The sequence below is a fragment of the Octopus sinensis genome, linkage group LG4 (genome assembly GCF_006345805.1).
Source record: "Octopus sinensis linkage group LG4, ASM634580v1, whole genome shotgun sequence".
NCBI classification, from domain to species: Eukaryota; Metazoa; Mollusca; class Cephalopoda; order Octopoda; family Octopodidae; genus Octopus; species Octopus sinensis.
Window position 1 is genome coordinate 86,681,102 of NC_043000.1, and position 21,615 is coordinate 86,702,716.

General features: G+C 34.7%; 1 protein-coding gene across 4 annotated transcripts in view; it reads left to right on the top strand.

Annotated features, from left to right (window-relative positions):
• The window catches only part of LOC115210771 (furin), a 219,710-nt gene that overhangs the window by 86,571 nt on the left and 111,524 nt on the right, over positions 1 to 21,615 (top strand). For all 4 annotated transcript variants that reach the window (XR_004998783.1, XM_029779490.2, XM_029779491.2 and 1 more), the window contains exons 5-11: positions 4,830 to 4,906; positions 8,222 to 8,310; positions 8,430 to 8,602; positions 16,778 to 16,990; positions 19,207 to 19,307; positions 19,606 to 19,709; positions 21,337 to 21,454. Coding sequence is in view for 3 of the 4 variants with exons in the window: in XM_029779490.2 (XP_029635350.1) it covers positions 4,830 to 4,906; positions 8,222 to 8,310; positions 8,430 to 8,602; positions 16,778 to 16,990; positions 19,207 to 19,307; positions 19,606 to 19,709; positions 21,337 to 21,454 (875 nt within the window). In the remaining variant the exon portion in view is untranslated. The remainder of the gene's footprint in view (positions 1 to 4,829; positions 4,907 to 8,221; positions 8,311 to 8,429; positions 8,603 to 16,777; positions 16,991 to 19,206; positions 19,308 to 19,605; positions 19,710 to 21,336; positions 21,455 to 21,615) is intronic.

Consider the following 21,615-nt stretch of genomic DNA (forward strand, 5'->3'; position numbering starts at 1 on the left):
TATTATATATGTATTGGATAGACCTTATGGGTTGCATGTTTAAGTGTTAGCATTTCATTATTATTTGGCTCACTTCCAGAGATAGGTTTAGAAGAGAAAACTTTTATCACCAGAATCTTTTGTAAGCTTTGAATCTCTCTAACAACTTCATTAAATTCAAATTACTTTTCTTTTGTAAACTTTTGTAATGCATTATATGCTGTTTTTCTTTTTATTGAAAAAGAGAAAAGAAAAAGAAATGTGTCAATATCTGCTTTGAAAATCGTCACTTAATAGTTTTGTGCTGCAGTATTCAAGTCAATACTGAAGCTGTTTATTTCAGCAAGTTTTATTGTTAGTGCACTAGACAAGTCTGAATATCTTAAGGTGATGTGAAATCAAAATCATTTCTGACAAGTACATTAAATTATTTAGGATTTATCTAAATAATAAATGTAATAAACTAAATAACAAGAAAATGCTATGCATTTTAGTTTAACAATTCATTTTACCACATCACTTATTTTACACTATGTTTTTGATAACTCATTGAAAATACCTGTTTACTCTTCTTTTGTAAATATTTACTTCCTTGCATTTGGCAAATTGTGGTTAGTTGAATCACTGATTTTTATCTCATGCATTTTAACATTCACTCTCTATTTCCTGTGTAACTTTAAGAGGATTTAACCAATATCTAAGAATTGTTGCCATAGTTGAAATCATTGCAGTTATTGTAGCTTCCTCCCATACACACACATTTTGAATGAGTTATAATTATCAAACATTTGTAATTTCATTTCACACTCCACTTCAATGATAATATTCAGCCTTGTTCTCTGTTCCCATTATATTTTTTATAAGACTAGCTTTTATCAGTATACATGATATATATATGTGTGTGTATATATATATATATATATTTTGGTGACAGGAAGGCAATCCAGCTATAGAAAATACACCTCTGTAAACTGCATCTGATCTATGCGAGCATGGAAAGGTGGACATTAAAATGATTATGTATATAACTGTCATCATCTTTTAACATCTGTTTTCCATGCTGGCTTGGGTTGGCTGGTTTAACAGGATCCGATGGGTAGGAGGACTGTTATATCCAAGTCTGCTTTAGCATGATTTCTGTTACTGGAAGCCCTTTCTAATGCCAACTTTTCTTGAGTGTACTGGTACTCATTTTCATGATTACAAGCACTACTGGAGTCACCATGTAGCTTGCAAGACTAAGATCCCCATCAACTGAGTGGTGCTATAGTTAGTTGATAGGGGGACAGCTTTAAATTTGATGATGGAAGGTTAGGGCATGAAGGAAAGGGCCAAAATAGGTTTTTTGCCATGGAGAATATACATGGCCACTCGTATCTAGAAAATTTGCTGTAAACATTTTTAGTGAAAAAAAATTCACTGTAAGACAAATTTGCAATATGAACAATGATAAAGTATATTATAAAAATAGAAAAAATGAATTATAAATGGTTTTATGAAAGCATTTAATATGCAAGTCTTTATTAAGCATTAAACATTATAAAAATGTGATGAGGTCATTTAAAACATGTGAAAATTCCAAGCAATGCTGCATAAATAATGTATATTTTGTTGTGGATTGTATCAAAACATTTGTCTCTGAAACTTTGTATTAATATTGGTATACTTTTCTTCATCGCTGCTACATTTCCTCAATCTAAATCACACATTTTCTTTTTTGCTAAACTCTTTTTCCCAGATATTTGGATGCATGTTAGTAACAGAGCTTTGTATTGCATTGTTGAAGCCTTCTATACTGTTGTTTGTTCTGATCATATTATTCTGAGTTCTTTCGAAAACATTCCACAATTCTGTAGGAAATGTTGGCTCCATTCTTCACTTTCACATACCTCGATCTGGTTCTTTTCCTGTATAGTGGATTTCAAAGTATGATAAAAATTCTTGGGGCAAATCATCATCATCAGTCAATTCAACAATTCCATCAGTAACATCACACACCAGAAGAAATGCTAATGTTGTGAAGTATTTAATTTTGTTAAATGCTGAGAACTTTAAACCAATATCCACAACTTAACTATATACAATAAACAACCTGTAATAGTTGTTGTGAATGTGCGAGAGAAAATTGATAGGTGCTTTCTTACAGTCGACCATTTTGGGCTTTAATGATGGGTGTAAGCCCTTTAGGGCACTGAAAAGTCTACTTTACATTACTCGGATTTACCAGGAAGCAAAGCAAAAAGACATGAGATGTTAATACTTCTTACAGCAATATGTAGCATGAATAACTGATAATATTTATATATCTGGGCTGCATTTGAATGTACCATTGCAAGCCCAGTTATTATTATTATGGTCATCTAATCCCATTTGTGTTCCAAACACTAAAATTCTCTTGGCATCATCTTCACCACTATCATAATAAAAACTGATTGCCAGTTTGAAGAAATTAATATTCTTCCTCATAAGTATTTATCAAAGGAGCAACACAAGCACACTGTAAATTATGTAACTCACATTAAAATTTTAAATAAATTACCTTTCTCTAATTGTTATCTTAATGATGAAGTTGCCAGAAGTTACAGTTTAAAGAAAACAACTAATATTTTACTTTATTTTTGTATCTGGTTCGCAAGATTCTTTATGTAAATTTGTGTGTTGAAACAAATTTTATTGTCTAGGGAGAGTCATTATGCTAATATAATTAACACACACTGGTTCAATTCCACTCTTTCATTATTATTAGTCAACTGGTTAAATATCCAACTAACTAAACGATTGTTTAATTTGTTTTGCTTTTGTTTGACAAAGTTCTTTTGTTGCTATTTGCAACATTTTCAATGACTATTGGTTAAATATTCAACTATTAGTTTAACATCCGCTTTCCATGCTGGCATGGATTGGACGGTTTGACTGAGGCTGCATCAGGCTCCAATCTGAGCTGGATGTCCTTCCTAATGCCAACCACTCTGAGAGCGTAGTGGGTGCTTTTACATGCCACTGGCACGAGGGCCAGTACTGGCAATGCCCACGCTCAAAAGGTGTTTTTTACGTGCCACCTGCACAGAAGCCAGTCCAGTGGCACTGGCAATGACCTTGCTCGAATACTGTCTTTCACATGCCACTGGTACAAGTGCCAGTAAGGTGACACTGGTAATGTTCATGCTCGAATGGTGCTTTTTATGTTCCACCAGCATGGGAGCCAGTCAGTGGCCCTGGCAATGATCACGCTCAGATGGTGCTCTTAGCACTCCACTAGCAGAGAAGCCAGTCAAGCGGTGCTATCATCGAATTTGATTTCAATTTCACTTGCCTCAACAGGTCTTTGCAAGCAGAGTTTAGTGTCCACAACTCCAGTAACATTTCTACATCAGTGTTTATTTTCAATAACTTGTCTATTAAAGTATGGCATGCATTTCAAGTTATACCAAAACGCTTCTTTTATGAGATTTCAAAAGAAATTAAAAGATACTTGAAAGTGGTCTTGTCCTGCTCCACCACTTGATAACTGGTGTTGATGTGTTTACATTCACATAGCAGTTCAGCAAAAAAAAAAAAGACCAATAGAATAAGTATCAGGCTTATCAAAATGTCCTGGGTTTGAATTTTTTTTTTACTAAAACCCCCACATGACTGCAGTCATATGACTGAAACAAGTAAAAGATAAAAGATATGTATTTGAACACCATATTTATACTTTAAACTTTACAAAATGTTTCTGTGTAATCTACTTGACTGGCTAATATATGGTAGTCAAATTCTCTCCCAATCAAACTTTTATACCATAAATTTTATAGTGACACTATAATTCTCCACTTTTAGAAGGGTATGCTCATTTGAAACCAGCTGTTAAATGACCATCTATTCATATGAAAATATTTTGCTAATTTCAACTCACCAAATTTAGGAGGAGTAAAATGGTTCTGTGCTTGTTATATATGTATAATTCCCAAACTATTCATAATTCTTGCCATCAATATAATCTTTTGTCATTCCATTTCATTATCATAGTTTAATATCTGTCTTCCATGCTGGAATGGGTTTGACAGTTTGATAAAATCCAATGAGCGGGGAGACTATGTTGGGCTCCAATGTCTGTTTTGGGCACGGTTTATACAGCTGGGTGTTTTTCCTAACCACCTAAAAAAAGTGTACTGGGCACTTTTTACATGGCACTGGTACCAATGAGGTTGCCAAGTAACTTACAAGGTAAAGAAAGACCCTTCAACTAAGTGGGGTTGTAGCAGAGAGGGAGGTGGTTTTATGCCAGAGGCTAAAGTATGATAAAGAGACATGTATAGATGTTATGCTGTAGAGGTGATACATGGTTATTTCACATTATATAAGAGTGGGTGGAAGTAGCTGGAAAGAAGACAAAATACACATTCTAACTATCCTTGTAGAAATGGTAGAAAAATATTTGGTCTGAATAAATAAGTCAGTGGTACAAAGTGAAATAATTTCCAGTAGAAAATTGAAAGTGGCTTCAGTCCTCATTATCAACAAATGAAATATTAACCTTATTATTTCTCTCAACATTTTGCCTTCCTTTTTTTCTTCCTTAGTGAAATAGAAAACAAAAATAATTGTGGCTTGAAACCAACAAATCTTGTTTCATGTTATTTGTTTCAGTTTAGTGATAATGAAGAGATCATACCTCCTAGGATTTGCATTTCATCTTTTTTTTAATTTCTAGTTGGAAAAATTAGGTTTATGTTGGCATTTTAATAGAGGTAAAATTTGAAGAGCATAGCCACGAGGTACATTTATAACATTTTCCTTTTTCAAAACAGTATACAATTAAGATTATTTTGTTACTTGTGTTTATATATAAAATATTTTATTTTCAGGATGACCAAGCTAGTTATGATGTAAATGACCACGATCCAGATCCAACACCACGTTATGATTATACAAATGAAAATAGGTAAGAGAGTATTCAAAGAATAAATATATATAAAATGACATAATTGTTAAATAATAATAAATAGTAATTGGAAATAGTAAAAGCTTCAAGACTGATTTATGTCAAACTTTTGAGTGATTGAATATTAATGGTATTGGTGGGAAAGGGCAACAGACATGTCAGGACAATATAAGGACTTCAGGCTGGTAATAATATCCTACATTAAAGACTCAGTCCTCCTGCAGGTATGGTGCATGACTATGGCGTTTACTTTGCAGCCATTTGGTTGTAGGTTCAGTCCTACTTTGTGGCACCATAGGTGTTCTCTACTATAGCCTTGGGTTGACCAATTACTTGTGAGTGAAATTTGGTAGGTATGGAAACTGTGCAGAAAACTGAGTGTACACACATGCACACAGTGATAGATAGGTAGATTGATAGATAATTTTTGTCTTTTACATGTTTCTGCCATTGTATTGTGGCCATCTAGGTATCCCCTTTTTGAGTTTTAGTCAAATGAATCAACTCCAGTACTTTTCTTTTTAGGCCTAGTACTTATCCCATTATCCTCTTTTACCAGACCACTAAATTATGGGAATATAAACATACCAACACCAGTTGTTGTCTCACACACGCACACACACATATACATACATAAATGATATACTTCTTTCAGATCCACTCACAAGGCTATAGAAGAAGACACTTGCCCAGTGTGCTACACAGTGATTGGGAAGCAAAAACACAATATATGTTTTTATGCGCTACTATTAGTTTCATGTGCTGAGAACATGCCAAACATTGTTTTGTCTCTCACAAGATGGAATACTTTTTTTTTTTGTTGATCTTACCATCATGGAACAGTACACACACACGCATGCACGCACAAGTATAACATGACATTAGTTGTATTAGTTTGATACTGAATGAACAAAGAAATATTAGACTTTTTAGACTTATTTGTCCTTTGTAGAAAATAAAATATTAAAAAAACAAAAGAGTTACTCCACAAGAGTTTGAAATCAATTTTGTCTTTTTAACTTGACAAAAATATGAGGAAGAAAGTGTTCAATGTTGGAGAGTAGACCAAGGGAGGTAATGTTGATTGTGTCTGTTATCTGTGTACGTTTCATGCATTTATTTTAAGTGAACACAGTTTGTGTGAGTGTGTTTTTCCTATGTATAGTTAGTATATAAATGTTTCATTATGTACTATGAGTACATGGTTATGTGTGTGGGATTGTTGAAGTGTGATGGCTTAGTGTAACTACATGTTTTATGTTTAGTTATGTAAATTTGAAAAGTGGTAAAAGTTGAGAATTTGAATTGTATGTTTGGAAAATTCCAAGCAGAAATATAAATTCCTATTCTCTTTGTAGATGAAAGATCAGGAATCGAGAATATAAAGCTAAACCAGAAACAATTTTCACAGATCTCTCTATAAAACTGTCAGCTAATCATCAGCCAGTTTTGTCCAGTATTACTGATTTTCATATAGTATATATTTTAAGTTGCCTATGAGGACCTTGGTGGTGCAGGTATAACAGTTTAAAGCATAGAATGAAGGGTTGGTGAAGAATGGGCAAGTGTAGAAATGGCTGCATGAAGGAAGAATAGTCAAGCTTCTTGTGTGGGATGGTGAGGGGAAGAGCTATTGATCAATAAGTCATGCAGATTGCTGGCATATTTAAAAGAGGGAAGGAGTAGATTAGGAAAGGGGTCAGATGTGGCAGGGCTTAATAAAGGAAGTTTGGAGTGTTGAAGAATGATACACTGGAACAATAAATTGGAGAGATTGTAAATGATGACAAAGATGAGGAGTTGATCATGGTGCAGATGAGGAGTGTGAGGATGGTAGTGCAGTAGCTTCTTTGAGCATGGGAGCAAGCCTGGATTGGAAGTTTTGATGTGTAAGGAGATTTAATTGAGCTGAGATTGGATGTCTGGAGGGAAAGTAATTGAAGGTAGAGAATAGTGTGTTTGATATTGGTGGGAGAATGAGAAGAAAAGTTCAAGTAGGAGTGAGGTTTGTAAAAGATAGATAACAATGGTGAGTTGAAACAATTGATAGAAATTGAAACAAGTGTGAGACACAACTGAATTTGGAAGTAGGGCAGAAGCAACACACAAACAAAATATTGACTCATTAACAATCACATACACACATACCTGCTGTTTTCTATCACATCATATATAAATATCTCTACTATTCAACAAACACAAGCATGCACATACATGAACACATAGAAACACTAAAGTTCTAAGATTTATTACAATTCAACAAACACTCATTCACGTACATATCTACAATTGACACAAGCACACATAGTCAACATTACTTCCATTTGTAAACTTTCCAACATTATACACCACGTTCTTCTGCTTTTCGGTTTTTGCTTCACTCAAAAGAATGGCATTCTCATAAATGTGGATTAACTCATTTTTTTTTGGCATTCATTTTTTTTTTCTGTTTTTTCTTTTTGGTGGAAGACAAATAAGTCCAACATATCAAGCATTTCTTTCCATGACTCATCCACCCTCAAATTAATACAACTTTGTGTTATTCATTGTCTGTAATATTCTACATTTGATTATATTCTCTACACTGATGTAGACAGACTGACATACCTATTCTAAATTACCTCCTTGATTACCATTTTGGATTTCTTTGGATTTATAACAATTATCTCTAGGTCTTTATTTACCCTTTTATCTGCAAGGGAAACTGCAATAACTTAAGAATTTAATGTTATCATGTACAGTATTCAACACTTCTATTGACTGGTTTTATGAGTGTGTGTGACTAAGTGTGTCTTGTGATATATAGTTATTGAGTTTGTATTTTAACACCCAAAATGGACTTGGCCATTTAATAAATTGTCTGACCAAATACTAGTGATGTTACAACCTTTGAAGGTGCTACCTTAGAACAGTTGCATTCTAAAGACTGAAACTAGTAAGATTTTAAAAATTACATGAAATATAGTTGAGTCAATTCAAGTTTATATCTGTCAGTTATTTGTTATTTCAGTAAAAAGTAGATTTAAAGTTTTACTCTAGAAATCTTTACTTGAATTGCATTATTTTTCAGATTTTTAACTTGTTTTAAGGCAACACTAGTGTCACCTTATGATTGTACTTACATTCTTGATCACTTTTTCTTAAATGTAGCACAAAACATTCTGCCACAATATTTTCTGAGCATTTAAGATCTTTCTGTGTTTTATTGATTGACAAAAGTAATGTTCAGAGAGCTGTGGAGTAGATTTAAATTTGAAATATGTGGTTTAAGTTATTTAAGTTAAGTTATTGTAACTACTTTTTCTTGCATTTCAGACATGGTACAAGGTGTGCAGGTGAAGTTGCTGCTGAGAAAGATAACCTTATTTGTAGTGTAGGTGTAGCATATGATGCCAGTATTGGAGGTAAGCTACAACAAACGTGTTATCTTACAAGAAACTTTTTTTTTTTAAAAAAAGCAAAAAAAAAACCTTCCAATCCTGAGCAAGTTCTATGGCAACAATGTACCTGTTCTATTTTCCAGGCGTTCGAATGCTCGATGGTGATGTAACAGATTCTGTTGAAGCTCAATCATTAAGTCATAATCCACAACACATTCATGTATACAGTGCTAGTTGGGGACCTGATGATGATGGTCGAACTGTTGATGGACCAGCTACTCTAGCAAGGAAAGCCTTTTTTGATGGAATCACAAAGGTAACATTAATAATTTAACCTAAATAATTTGACATTTTCACAGCACATTTGAATGGCCCACTGATAACACATTTTCTTCAAAGTCTTGCATTATTTTCTTATATTTGATAAGCAGAATCACTCTTAAAATACAATAGAAGGATTAAACAACTTACGAGGGACGTTCAATAAGTAATGCCTCTGACCCACTTGCAGTTGTTTGATCTAGCTGAAATTTTGCTTGTGCAATTATTTATATCTCTATAGATTAAGTGGCAAATTACAGCTCTGAACTAATTGTGGTTTCTGATTTACAGGTGTTTGAACTGAGTCAAGTGTGAAATGGAGCCTGTTGCGTGTCGAGCAGTGATCCCGTTTTTGTATTTGAAAGGACGCACACCACGGGAGACTTTTGATGAAATGAAAGTAACTTATGGTGATGATGCCCCATCATATGACCTTGTAAAACGCTGGCATCGTGAATTCAAACATGGTCGGAACTCTGTGGAAACAGCTCTCAGATCTTGTCCCCCCCCCTTCTGCCATTGATGAGGCAGTTGTCCATCAAGTTGAGGCTGCCATTTTGGAAGATCGACGCATAACTATTTGCCAAATAGCCCATGAGGTCAAGATTAGTACTGGGTCTGTGGAAACTATCATTCATGACCATTTGCATATGCAAAAGGTGTCAGCCAGATGGATTCCCAGGTTGCTCACACCTTTCCAGAAGCAAGAACGCGTCGAGTGCTTAAGGATGAATTTGGAGATGTGCCAAGAAGATGAGTCAAAATTTTTCAAAAGACTGATTACACAGGATGAAACCTGGGTCCATCACTATGATCCAGAGACCAAAGCCCAGTCAATGCAGTGGAATCACCGTGACTCACCTCCTCCAAAGAAGGCAAGGGTGCAGCCCTCCGCTAGCAAAGTCATGCTCTCAGACTTCTGGGACCAGGACGGAGTAGTGATGCCAGATTTCCTGGAAAATGGTACCACAATTACAGGAGCCTATTATGCTTCACTTTTGAGGAAATTAAGAGAAGCTATCAAAATCAAGAGGCGGGGCAAGATCAGCAAAGGTATCCTTCTTCTGCAGGACAACGCTCCGGTCCACAACTCGCGTGCCGCCAGATCAGAAGCACAGGCGTGCGGCTATGAACTCCTCCCTAATTCCCCCTACTCTCCTGACCTTGCACCCTCTGATTTTCACCTCTTCCCAGCCATGAAGTTGTTTTTGAAAGGAAAGCGTTTCCCTGATGATGCAGCCTTGATTTCTGAAGTCATGTTCAGGTTGGAGGACCAAGCTGGGGTCTTCTACAAAAACGGTCTCCAGAGCCGCATCAAACGATGGGAGAAATGCATAACTCTGGGTGGTTCCTATGTAGAAAAAGACTAATAACTGTGCCAAGTTTCGTTGCTCTACTGCTATGGGAAGTGGGTCAGGGGCATTACTTATTGAACGCCCCTCACATATGTGGAAGTTACATAAACTTCTAAAATACTCTGAAAATAGTATTTCTTTTCATTTTGTGAAAATTAGAATTTAATCAGTTTTACTGTTATAAAGCCTTTCTTTTTCTTCTATTTTTTTTTTTTTTGTGACAGTCAATATTTGCAGAAAAGATTTCAGTTAATCATTACTGAATTATTTTGTATTGTCTAACTTCAAAATACTAACCTGTGTTAAATTGTCCTTTTTCTTTTGAAGCAGTGCAAGATTAAGGATCTCTGTGTGTGAAATCACACTGTATAATCTGTGCAATGGATTAAATCCAAGCTGTTTAATAATGTTAATAGTAATAATAGTAGCTGCTGCTACAAGCTTACACATTCATGCACACACAGTATAGTAGGCTTCAGTTTGCTTTGGGTCTTTTCCCCCAGTGGACTTGATAGCACAACATGTTAATGGCAGTGTTTAGTATATCATTTTTACATTCTTCATGTAAATTTCACTGAAGCTGACTTTGTTTTCCATCCTTCTGTGGCCTGTTGGTTGATATAAGTGATTGTTCTTTCCCCTAAAATATGTTGCATTGTGTCTAAATTAAAAGTCATTCTTAGAATGTTATTTTAAATGTGAATGAATTTGGTAGACAGAAAGAAGTTTTTCATATATGTATATGTGTGTACGTGACTGACTATGTCTTGTCTTCACATCAAGAGGTAGTTGTAAATGAGCATCACCAGTGTTTTTTTATTTCCAGTCTTTCATAAAAACACATTTAGCCTTGGGAAAATATTACATTACTTGGAAACAAGTAAGGGTTGGCTACTGGAGGGGTTCTGGACATAGGAAATCCACCAAAGAATTCCATCTGATCCATGTAGGCATGGAAAAGTGGACATTAAAATGATGATGATTCTCACTTCATGGTTGCTTTATTTTATATTGTTTGGTAGAAATATTTATTTCATAGACCATGCAGATGAGTCCTATGTTTAGCTGCTGTTCTAGAGTTCCAACATGCCCTATACAGGTTGACCTATGGCAGATTAATAGGTGAATGGACTAATGCAATCCACTGATCCTAATATATCATGACCTACATTATGTTGTCCAGTTTGCTCTTTTGTAACTGTAAAATTCGGTAGTGGTTACACCATACACTAAATGAGTGTTTCATGCCTATGTAAGTGCAATAGATATACTATAGCTTGCAATGTCCTGCACATCAAATTGTCAGGTGCTAAGTGATAATGCTAGACACAAATAATATATTAGCTACTATGATAAAACAACTTGTTGCAATGAAAGTTTTTATAGTCATGTATTGTGTCACAATCAACCAAATAAATTTGAATGCCATTTAGCAAATAGAAATACTTTTTCAGTTCTATTAAAAGTCTGTCATGAAAGTCAGCATGGACCAGTAATAGGGATGTTAGAATCTAGAAGAGTTGGATCAAATCTGATCTTATGTAACAAGTACACTTTGGTTCCACCTTCTATGTGTCTCAGTTTTAACAGAATCAGGCAATGCTAACACTAAAATAGTTTTGTCATCTCTTTTATTGCAGTGGTCTTTATTTTGTTCCAAAGTCTGAGGATTTATTTATTTATATATATATATTTTTTGAGATTTCCTGCCTTTTCCATCACTTTTCTCTAGTCTTTGCACCATGATGTTGTCTTCATTGTTATATTTCTTCTGCTTACCTGTCTATTTGCAGACCATTCAGTGAATCAGCTACATCAGTTTGCTCATAAATTTGTTGTGAATATTTAAAATTTTTGTTGGTTTCTTATAACAACAGAGGTTGGCATCCTATAAACATCTTGCCAATATATTTTCAAATTTCTGTAGTGACGACATAACAACCTTGAACATTTAATATAGTGCCTTTTGTACCTCCTCTAACTGCAGAAAGTTACAATGTATGTGTGTGTGTGTGTGTTCATGTTCAAAGTTGTTTAATATCTGCAATGAATTTGGTTTATATAACACCTTGTGTGTTCAAAACTGTTGGGTTCTGAAAACAGTGGTTATTTTACTCTATTCTTTCAAGACTCTTGATTCACCTTTAGACTGGTTCCAAGAGGCCTTTATTATGACCTATGACTCATCTTTTGATTGCAATTGTTGTGGTTCCAAGGTCCTTTCATATTTCATAAATGTAGCTGAATGTTCACACATCATTGATGTCTCTCTTGAATTTTGTTTTCTTACCAGAAAGTCTTCTGTTGTTTGTAACATGTAAAAACTGTAACAGTTTTTACATTCCTCTATATGCTTTCAGCAGTCTGAGTTATTGTTTAATCTCAGGTCATTGTCAAAAATACTCCAGAGTGATCATTTCATCATCTTTCAGACATGTCTGGGATAATAGTATCCAATGTATCCTTCCTTTTTTTAAGATGGTAATATGTTTTTTGAGAGAGTTTGGCTTCTATTTCTAGCAAACTGTACAACCATGTAGAGGATCCTCTTTATTGATTTTTTTGTTACCCCTGACCTTTGCAGGCCCTCTATGGTATACCCTCTATGCAGTATACCATATGGATGCTTAGACACTATAAGGAGGGTGAGAGAAGAAATGAATGAGATGGGTATGTCTAAGTAGAAGTAGATTAGTCAATGGATTTTTTTTCTGGCTGATGTGGTCTTTAATACCTGGTTAACTGAAACAGTTAGTACTTCTTGTAGCTCTTCGTCTTTTTTTCTGTTTCATGGTTTGGTTATGACATTATAAATATGTTTTAGTATTTAAATTTTCAATGAATTTGTGTCATTTGTCTTTTTTTAACATATCAAATATATTCTAATATCATTATCATTTATTGTCCATTTTCCATGTTGGCATGAGTTAAAGTTTGAATGGAACTGGTAAGCCAGAGATGTGTATTAGGCTCCAGTATGGTTTGGCTTGGTTTCTATGGTTGGGATGCCCTTCCTAGCACCAACCACTCCAAGAGTGTAGTGGGTGCATTTTATGTGTCACTAGCACTGGCATGGGTACCTTTTATGTGTCACTGGTACAAATGCCTTTTGCGTGTCACCGGCAAGGGTGCCTTTTGCATGTCACCGACACGGGTGCCTCTTACATGTCACTGGCACAGGTGCCTCTCACGTGTCACCAGTCATTTCTATGATTTAACTTGGCTTGATGTGTCTTCTCAAGTACAGCAAACTGACAAAGGGCTTGATTACTTGTTATTGCCTCCATGAGACTCAACATCTAAAGATTATGCTTCACCATCTCGTCCCATGTCTTCCTGGGCCTACCTCTTTCACAGGTTCCCTCCACAGTTAGAGATTGGCACTTCGCTACACAGCTGTCCTCATGACCATACCAGCAAAATCATTTTGCGCACCACATCTGATGCCTGTTATACCCAGTTTTTCTCTCAAGTTGCTTACAGTTTGTCATACTGACATTGCACATCCAACAAAGTTTCATTTCTTTCAAGCCTTCACATGTCCTCTACAGTCAGCCATGTAGCATGGTTGTTCTACATAGCAATATATATATATATATATATATATAAAAGAAGTTTAAGCTTAGCATTTCCCCATACACAGGGTGCAAAATATTTGGAGAAAATATTGCACTTCTTTAGAAGTGCTTGGAGATGACACATATGATTCAGGAAAACAACCATAATCCCTTTATAACTAACTTTATTTTCATATTAGTTTAGCTTGTTGAATGTAGCCATTGAACTTATAAAAAATGTATTGATTTGTATGTTTACTTTTTTATTTTAGCTGTATAATGGAATTTGTGTAGTTTTGATCAAATTATTATTTTTTTTTGGCTGTATGGTGATGTAATAGTAGTATAATTATGATTTCTAACATTGGCATAAAGCCAAATATTTGTCATGTAAAGTTAGAAACTGAATCAGCCAATACTAGCAAGAGCTGAAACCAGGATGTCTTGAGAGACAGCGCTAAATATTGTAAGAAGGCATTTTGTCTGGTGTTGCATTATTTTTGTCACCCAAACATCTAATGACGCTTGACCTGCTAGAAATAGCAGCCAAATCCCCCTCAAATTGCAGTTGTTCAACTCCTCCAAAGGACACTTTAGTGAACGCCTGGATAAAGATCAAATAATCATATCTTTGATTATAAATATGTTCAATCAGGGCTAGCTTAGAGCTAAGCAACGACAAATCCTGGTGATTATTTTAATGAAAATTCATTCAGGGGATGCAACTCTCCAACCAAGTGTTATTTTCCTTTAATGAGCATATATCTTTTCATAGTATTGAAATGTGGGCAATAATTAACTCATCACTACACTTGCAAGATGAGGAATTAGAACTACTCTCAATTATAGCTCTCACCACTAAATGAAATCATCTGCTACTGGTCATCTTTCAAAAGACAAAGAATAAATAGATTAAAAATTATTACAGCAATCCTCATAAATAAACCAAAATATCTGAGCAACATTCAGTAAACAAACATTCCTGAGTTGACTGAAAAGTTCATAGGCTGACCAAGATATTCTCATGGAAAGTGGCCAAATTCAGTCCATACTCTTCTTCCATTGGTGTTGCAGTGCTTGGATCCCGTTAGCAAAGAAGCTTTCCTGACATTGGTCAAAAAGCCATCAACAGCAGTTATACTGTCATCATCACTGCAGTACTGGTTCCCAGCCAAGTGTTTTTTTTTTTTTTTTTTATGTTGGTGATAGTCAGATGGGGCCAAATCAGGAGACTATGGAGGGTGGTCAACCAGTTCAAAGCTACAGTCATGCAAAGCAGCCCTTGAAACTAAGGATTTGTGTACTGAAGCATTGTCCTGACAAAACAAGACCCCTTTCTTAAGTTTTCCTGGTCTTGATAGCCTTTTGTAACTGCTTTAGCAAGTTGTCATAGTACTCTCCATTGATAGTGTGGTCCTTTTGAAGATAGTCAATAAATACAACGCCTTTTGCATCTGGAAAAACAGGTCACCACTTTGACCATTCTTGGAGCAGGTGAGGATGAGTGTTTTTCTGCATGGATTGTCTCTTTGTCTCAGGCTCAAAGTGATGAACCTAATACTTACCCTGGGTAAAACATTCAAGGAAACTAGCTGAATCTGCCTTAATGTCAGATTTTCTTATGTGATCAGCCTGGTGCACTTTGAACCTGGTGTCAGAAAATGTGGCACCCACCAAACAGAAACCTTTGTCATACCAAGTTCATTGTGCTAAATATTCTCAACTCTCTCTTGGCATATGTTAATAGCATTAGCTATTTGATTTATTGTCAATCGCCTGTCACCCATCACCATGTGGTAAACATGATCAATGTTTTCCTTGGTGATGGCAGCTGCAGTATTTCCAGACCTTGGGTTATTTTCAAGACTCTCCCTTCCCCACTTAAATTCAGCTGCTCACTTTTGTACTGTTGATAAAGCTTCAGTGTCCTCCTCTAAAGCAGCAACCATGTTAGCATGAATGTCCTTGGGATCTAAAACCTTTTTTTCTGCAAGTATTTGATAACACTATGATGCCAAATTTTGTCCAGTTTCAAGAGAAGTTGCTACTAGTTATTTTTGAAGTCTTCTTTGAACAATCAGATGTCATTTTAGGTGGAAAGAAACAATGCAATTATTAATAAGAGAAGTTGAAATTAATGCATGCAAGATTTCACAGCTCTAACATCACTCCTTCATAGTCAACCTATGAACGTTTCAGCCCAACCTTGTAGACCAACATATTTGAGTATCACTCAGCAAGTAGACCAATGTATCTGAGTAACACTCAGTAAATACCAACATATTTTAGTAACACCCAGCAAATAGACTAACATATCTGAGTAATACTTAGTGAATATAACATATCTGAGCAACACTCTAGACTTTATTGCCCCAGGTGTTTTACATATTCTATTAATATATGCTCAGTTAGTACATGCTCTGTTAGTCAGTGGTCATGTGATCTGTTATAACAAATGAAAAAACTAGTAATTTATAGAAAATGTGCAGGTATGGCTGTGTGGTAAGAAGCTTGCTTCCCAACCACATAGTTCTGAGTTCAGTACCACTGTGTGACATCTTGGGCAATTGTTTTTTTACAATAGCTTTGGGCCAATCAAAACCTTATAAGTGGATTTGGTAGACAGAAACTGAAAGAAGCCCATTATATGTATATATTTGTGTGTGTGTGTGTGTGTATGTGTTTGCCCCACCACCACCATTGCTTGACAACCATTATTGGTGTGATTACGTCCCTGTAACTTAAAAGTTCGGCAAAAGAGATTGGTAGAATAAGTACTAGGCTTACAACGAATAAGTCCTGGAGTTGATTTCTTCAAATAAAATAACTTCACTAAGTTGATATAATCATCTCTGGCTTCATAAATTGAAATATGAGAGAGAACAAGAGAAAGTGCTATTCTAACTAATATCTGTTGAAAGTTTTTAGTTTAAAGGTAGATAGAACATGCTAAACCTTAATTATTTTTGTTTATATTAAGGTACATGAACTTTTACTAAATCTTGTTATATTATGTATCCTCAACCAATGCCATAAAATCTTTTTGTATGACTTTTATTTATATGTAAATGTAGCTATCATAATTCATGTCATGTTTGGAAAATGTTATCCACAACTTGACTACTACAGACTCTTTTGATAAACTTAATATCATCTAAAATATCCGCTGATGTTAAGATATAATTGTTATGAAAACAATGGTATTTATTTCATTTTTGGTTATAATTCTTTATCATATTTTGTCTTTCTGTTTTTTAGGGACGAGGAGGTTTGGGATCAATATTTGTCTGGGCTTCAGGCAATGGTGGCCGGGATGGAGACAGCTGCAACTGTGATGGTTACACCAATAGTATTTATACCTTATCTATCAGCAGTGCAACTGAAAATGGTAATATTCCATGGTATTCAGAAGCCTGTTCATCCACACTAGCAACCACTTACAGTAGTGGGTCCAGTATGGAGAGACAGATTGTAAGTTGTTTTCTTTGTCAAATACTATTTTCAAATAGAACTGCTCCAGTGTTTGTTTCCTTTCTTACCTTTTTCAGAGAAATATTCATGCATGAATTTTATATTTTGAGGAGCTTATTTGTTAAAAGTTCTTCAGTTTATTGGTCGTTAAACTCTTGCTCATCTTCAGTTGGGGTTCAGGTTAATGTAAGTGCAAAACCAGAAGCAATCAAAACTTTTTCCTGGTTATTAAAATATTATTTACCGAGTGAAAAACAGAACATGTGTAAATAATATTTTGTTCCCTAACCAAATGAACATATTTGTGTTTTATTTGATTAAAAATAAAACCATTTTCTACCTTTTTAGTGAAAATATTGAAGTGACTTTAGCAGTGTTTCATCTTGAACAGTAACTCATTTTGGCATTGGTTCAGTCTGTAGAATGTGATTTGTACCTAGGTCTTCTAAAGCGCTAATGCGCAACATAATATGCCAGAGAATAGAAACAAATATTTAGTTTTAACCATTTAATTTTCATTACTTTTTTTTATATATTTACCTCATTTCAAGCAAAATATACCTCTTATGCATAAACTTTTGCTTCTCCCAATTCTGCCTTAATAATTGTGTTACTCCAGAACAGTGGAAATAGCCAGTAGCCTGTTCAAAAAAAGCACATCATCTGTCAGTCTCACTAGCTGCATCACCAAATTGGTGGAATCCTTCTTCAGAGAGACACACTGAAATTTCTGGAACTCTTGTTACTTTATTTGACTTTCACAATTGGAATTATCTTTCACTCCAGCTGCAGTAGTTAACTCATCAAATTTCTTGATGCCGACCAAATCACTGATGGTAGCTCACAGCTGAATGTTATCTGGCTCAATTTGGCAAAGCTCTCTGCAATGGACATGAGAATTAATTTTGATAACTGGTTGATGTCCTTGATAAAAGTTTCTTATAGTATTAAGAAAACACTCTGCAGCCTATGCAATGAAATCTGGTTTCTGCAGGGATTTGTTCTTGGGCTCCTGTTATTTGTGACATAGTAACGAAGCAGAGGCTAACTTAAAGCAAGTTTCTGTGTCAAAATACACAGATATCATTAAGCTGTATTTTAAGATAAAACAAGCAGATCCTATATGCTATAGATCTTGCCTGCAGTCTGAACTAAACACAATGCACTAATGGATTGCTGACTGGCAACTCAAAGCTGGCTGCAGACAAGTGCATCACTATACATTCTTGGGAAGAAAATCTTGGAATTTACTTACTCCCTCCACAATATTAAGATGTTTGCTGGTGCAGATGGCCTAAGCATTATTGCCAACAATAATCTGCATTAGATAACCACATTTCTAAAATCATAAAAAAGGGTAGAACTAGTTTTACCTATTTAAAGCTATATGTGGTTATCATATGTCCCACACTTAAAGTTCCCATCTCTAGTTTGGAACCCCTTGTCCAGAATAATGATCTACTCAAAGCTGTCCAGAGACATGCAACCAGATGAATACCCTCTTTCGGTCACCATATCTTAAACATATTACTTCCCTAGGAATCAACACATTAAAGCTTTGACATCTAACTGCTGACTTGGTAGAAGTCCACAAAATTATCCAATTACAACTTTGGCCACCTTTTTTTAATATTACCTGTGAACACACTTATAACATCAGGAAACAGCAAGCACCCAACACTTTTGGAACCAGTTATTCACTCTCAGAATTGTTGAAGCATGGATTAAACTATCCACTTCAATTCTTAGCTGTTAGAACACTGTAGCCTTCAAAACTTTCATGCTTCTTGAAATTTGTCAACTTCTAATAAAGAAGAAAGGATGCCTATGCATTCTTTCCTCCTTATTGTTCTTTTACTGCTCATTTTTCTATATTTTTTGTGTTTTATTTTAAGTACTGTGCATGCACTTCTAGCTTTCATTGCTGTCCATTTCTTGAGTTATTGTTGCTTTCATTTAAATCCTCCTCTTTTACCCTTTTCCAATGAGTTGTAATACAGCTGAGCACTATAAATAGGAGGCTCATTATATTATTATAATATAATATTTTTGTAGTATTCCATTTTTGAGCATGCTTTAGTATTGAAACCATCTTTTATTATTTAGCATTTGGCATAATTTTACTAAATGGTAATTAAAATATGATTGTAAATTTATATGTAATAGGAATGTATAAATGTTTGCTTGAAATGTAATATTTTAAAAAAATATTTCAGGTAACTACCGATCTGAAAAGAGGTTGCACTGAAACGCATACTGGAACAAGTGCTAGTGCTCCTTTGGCTGCTGGTTTATGTGCTTTGGCATTACAAGCAAAGTAAGCAGCTACATTTATTAAGTTTTTTTCTTTTTTCTTTGGCATTACAAAGAAAGCAATTAACTCTATTAAATACTTTCTTTTACATTACAGGCAATGTAAAAGGCTCTGCTTATTAAGTCTTATTTCATATTTAGACTTTTCTTAAATAATTGTTTATTGTTTAGTTTGCAGTATTTAAATCACTGATTTAAATTTTAAATGTTGATTACAGTCTAATCTTTATTTGCATTTGTATTGATAATCAAATTTTAAAGTAATTTATAACAAACTTTATTATACATTTACTTTTCTTTAGTTCAATGTTAACATGGCGGGATATGCAACATATAGTTGTTATGACAGCTAAACCTGAAAATCTACGTGCTCAAGATTGGCTTATAAATGGAATTGGCCGTAAAGGTAAATATAATTTGTTTAGGAATTATTAATTTTAGTATATGTGAAGTATGATATTCATTTGAAGACATTAAAATTTTAATTTTCAAAATTATCTTTAAACTAATCCAGAGTTTGCTAATTTCCGTAAAAAAATTCTTATTTGTTTACTTTTGTTTTAAAGGGAAAGAGGGGAGAAAGTGAAAGATGTATGTATGTGTATATGAAATAGATGGGTGTGTGTGAAAGAGAGAGAGAAAAAACGAGAGTGAGTGAAGGGGTGTGTTGTCATGTATACGTACATACATCAATACATATGTATACATCTTTTTTGTATGTACATGTGCAAGTGTGTGTGTTCTCATGTATGTGCAAGTGGCACTCTCTCTCTCTCTCACACACACACACTCCTCTCTTTCACTTTAAAACAAAAGTAAATAAATAAAAATGTTTTTCAGGAATTAACAAACAAAACCAGCTGATCTGGATGACAGTTCTCTGAGAGTGAAAGATTGTCCCAAGGGAATACCATTACAAAAATCTTTCTGAGTGCATTCAACGTATCTCAGCTCCAAAGATTTGGCTGCTATTTCTGGCACGCCCTGCTACCACATAACAGCTACTTGTGATAAAGGACTCAAAATACCTGTTATGTGGTAGCTGGTCATGCACGAAATAGCAGCCAAATCTTTCCTTTCCGGGAAAAAGGAGCAATTTACATGTGATTTCAATGTTACATTCATTGAAAGCATGCGAAATAACCTGGGAAAGAAAAGAAAACCCACGAAACAAAACTCCATTGCTAGGAAACTTAGACTTTCCAGGTGACCCAACCGGTCACAGGTAATCTAGTATATATTCTGAGACATGCTGATGATTGTTTCACAATGTTTCATCATTTTGATATCATCACTCATAGTTTCAACTGGTAGTTAGTTATCCATTGTCCCTAATTGAAGTAAAACTGTGGGTACCGGCTGCTGAAACATCTATTGAGTGTAGCTCTCATATTATAAAGATGAAAATTTTCCTCTAATATCCAAGTATGGGATTCTTTGAGGTATGCTCTCAACTCATCTTTTGTAATGTATCCATTAACATAACTGACAGACTTTACCTAAAATCATCTGGGAACAAGACTATAACCCTTGTTACCTCTGATCTTGTGAGGTGTGATGAATAACCTCAAATGCAAGCCTGATACATTGTGCTGCAAGGAATTCTACAAACAGAAGAGGCAAAATGCATGACAGCAAATCTTGGGCATGTCTTTCAAACAAATAATTATTGGTATTTATTTATCTTTCTTCAAAGCATAATATCAGAAATGTTTTGAGATTTTAATTAGGCATTTGCTGATGATCTTGTTGTGAGCAATAAACAGTAGAAATGTAAATATTGTTTACATGATTGAATCTTTACATCATTTCATTTAACATCAAACTTTTCAAAAGACTGCCTATACAGGAACTTCTCAGCTTTGTTGATTGAAATCAATATAATTCCATCAAGAAATGCTACTCCTTGTTGCTAGATAGTCTTGGTTTGTTGCCTTTATCAAAGAAAGCAACTATCTCAAGATTTTGAAAATTTCAACATTTGAAATTATGAAAAACATTTTCATGGTCTTCTTTAAAATTTTCTCTTATAGTGAGTCATTCTTTTGGATATGGTTTGATGGATGCTGCTGAAATGGTATCTTTAGCCAAAAACTGGACCACTGTGCCAAAACAACAAGTATGTGAAATCCGTTATCCTGAAAAAAGCAGGTAAATACTGTTTTAAAATGTACATTGATATTGAATTTTAAGATTAACTAAGACTTAGGGAATATTACAGTTGGTTTCATTTTTATGCCATTTTACTGTAGAATATATTGTTGACCTCTTGGGAAAAAAGACTCACTACCTTCTGCTACTGATTGCTTCTT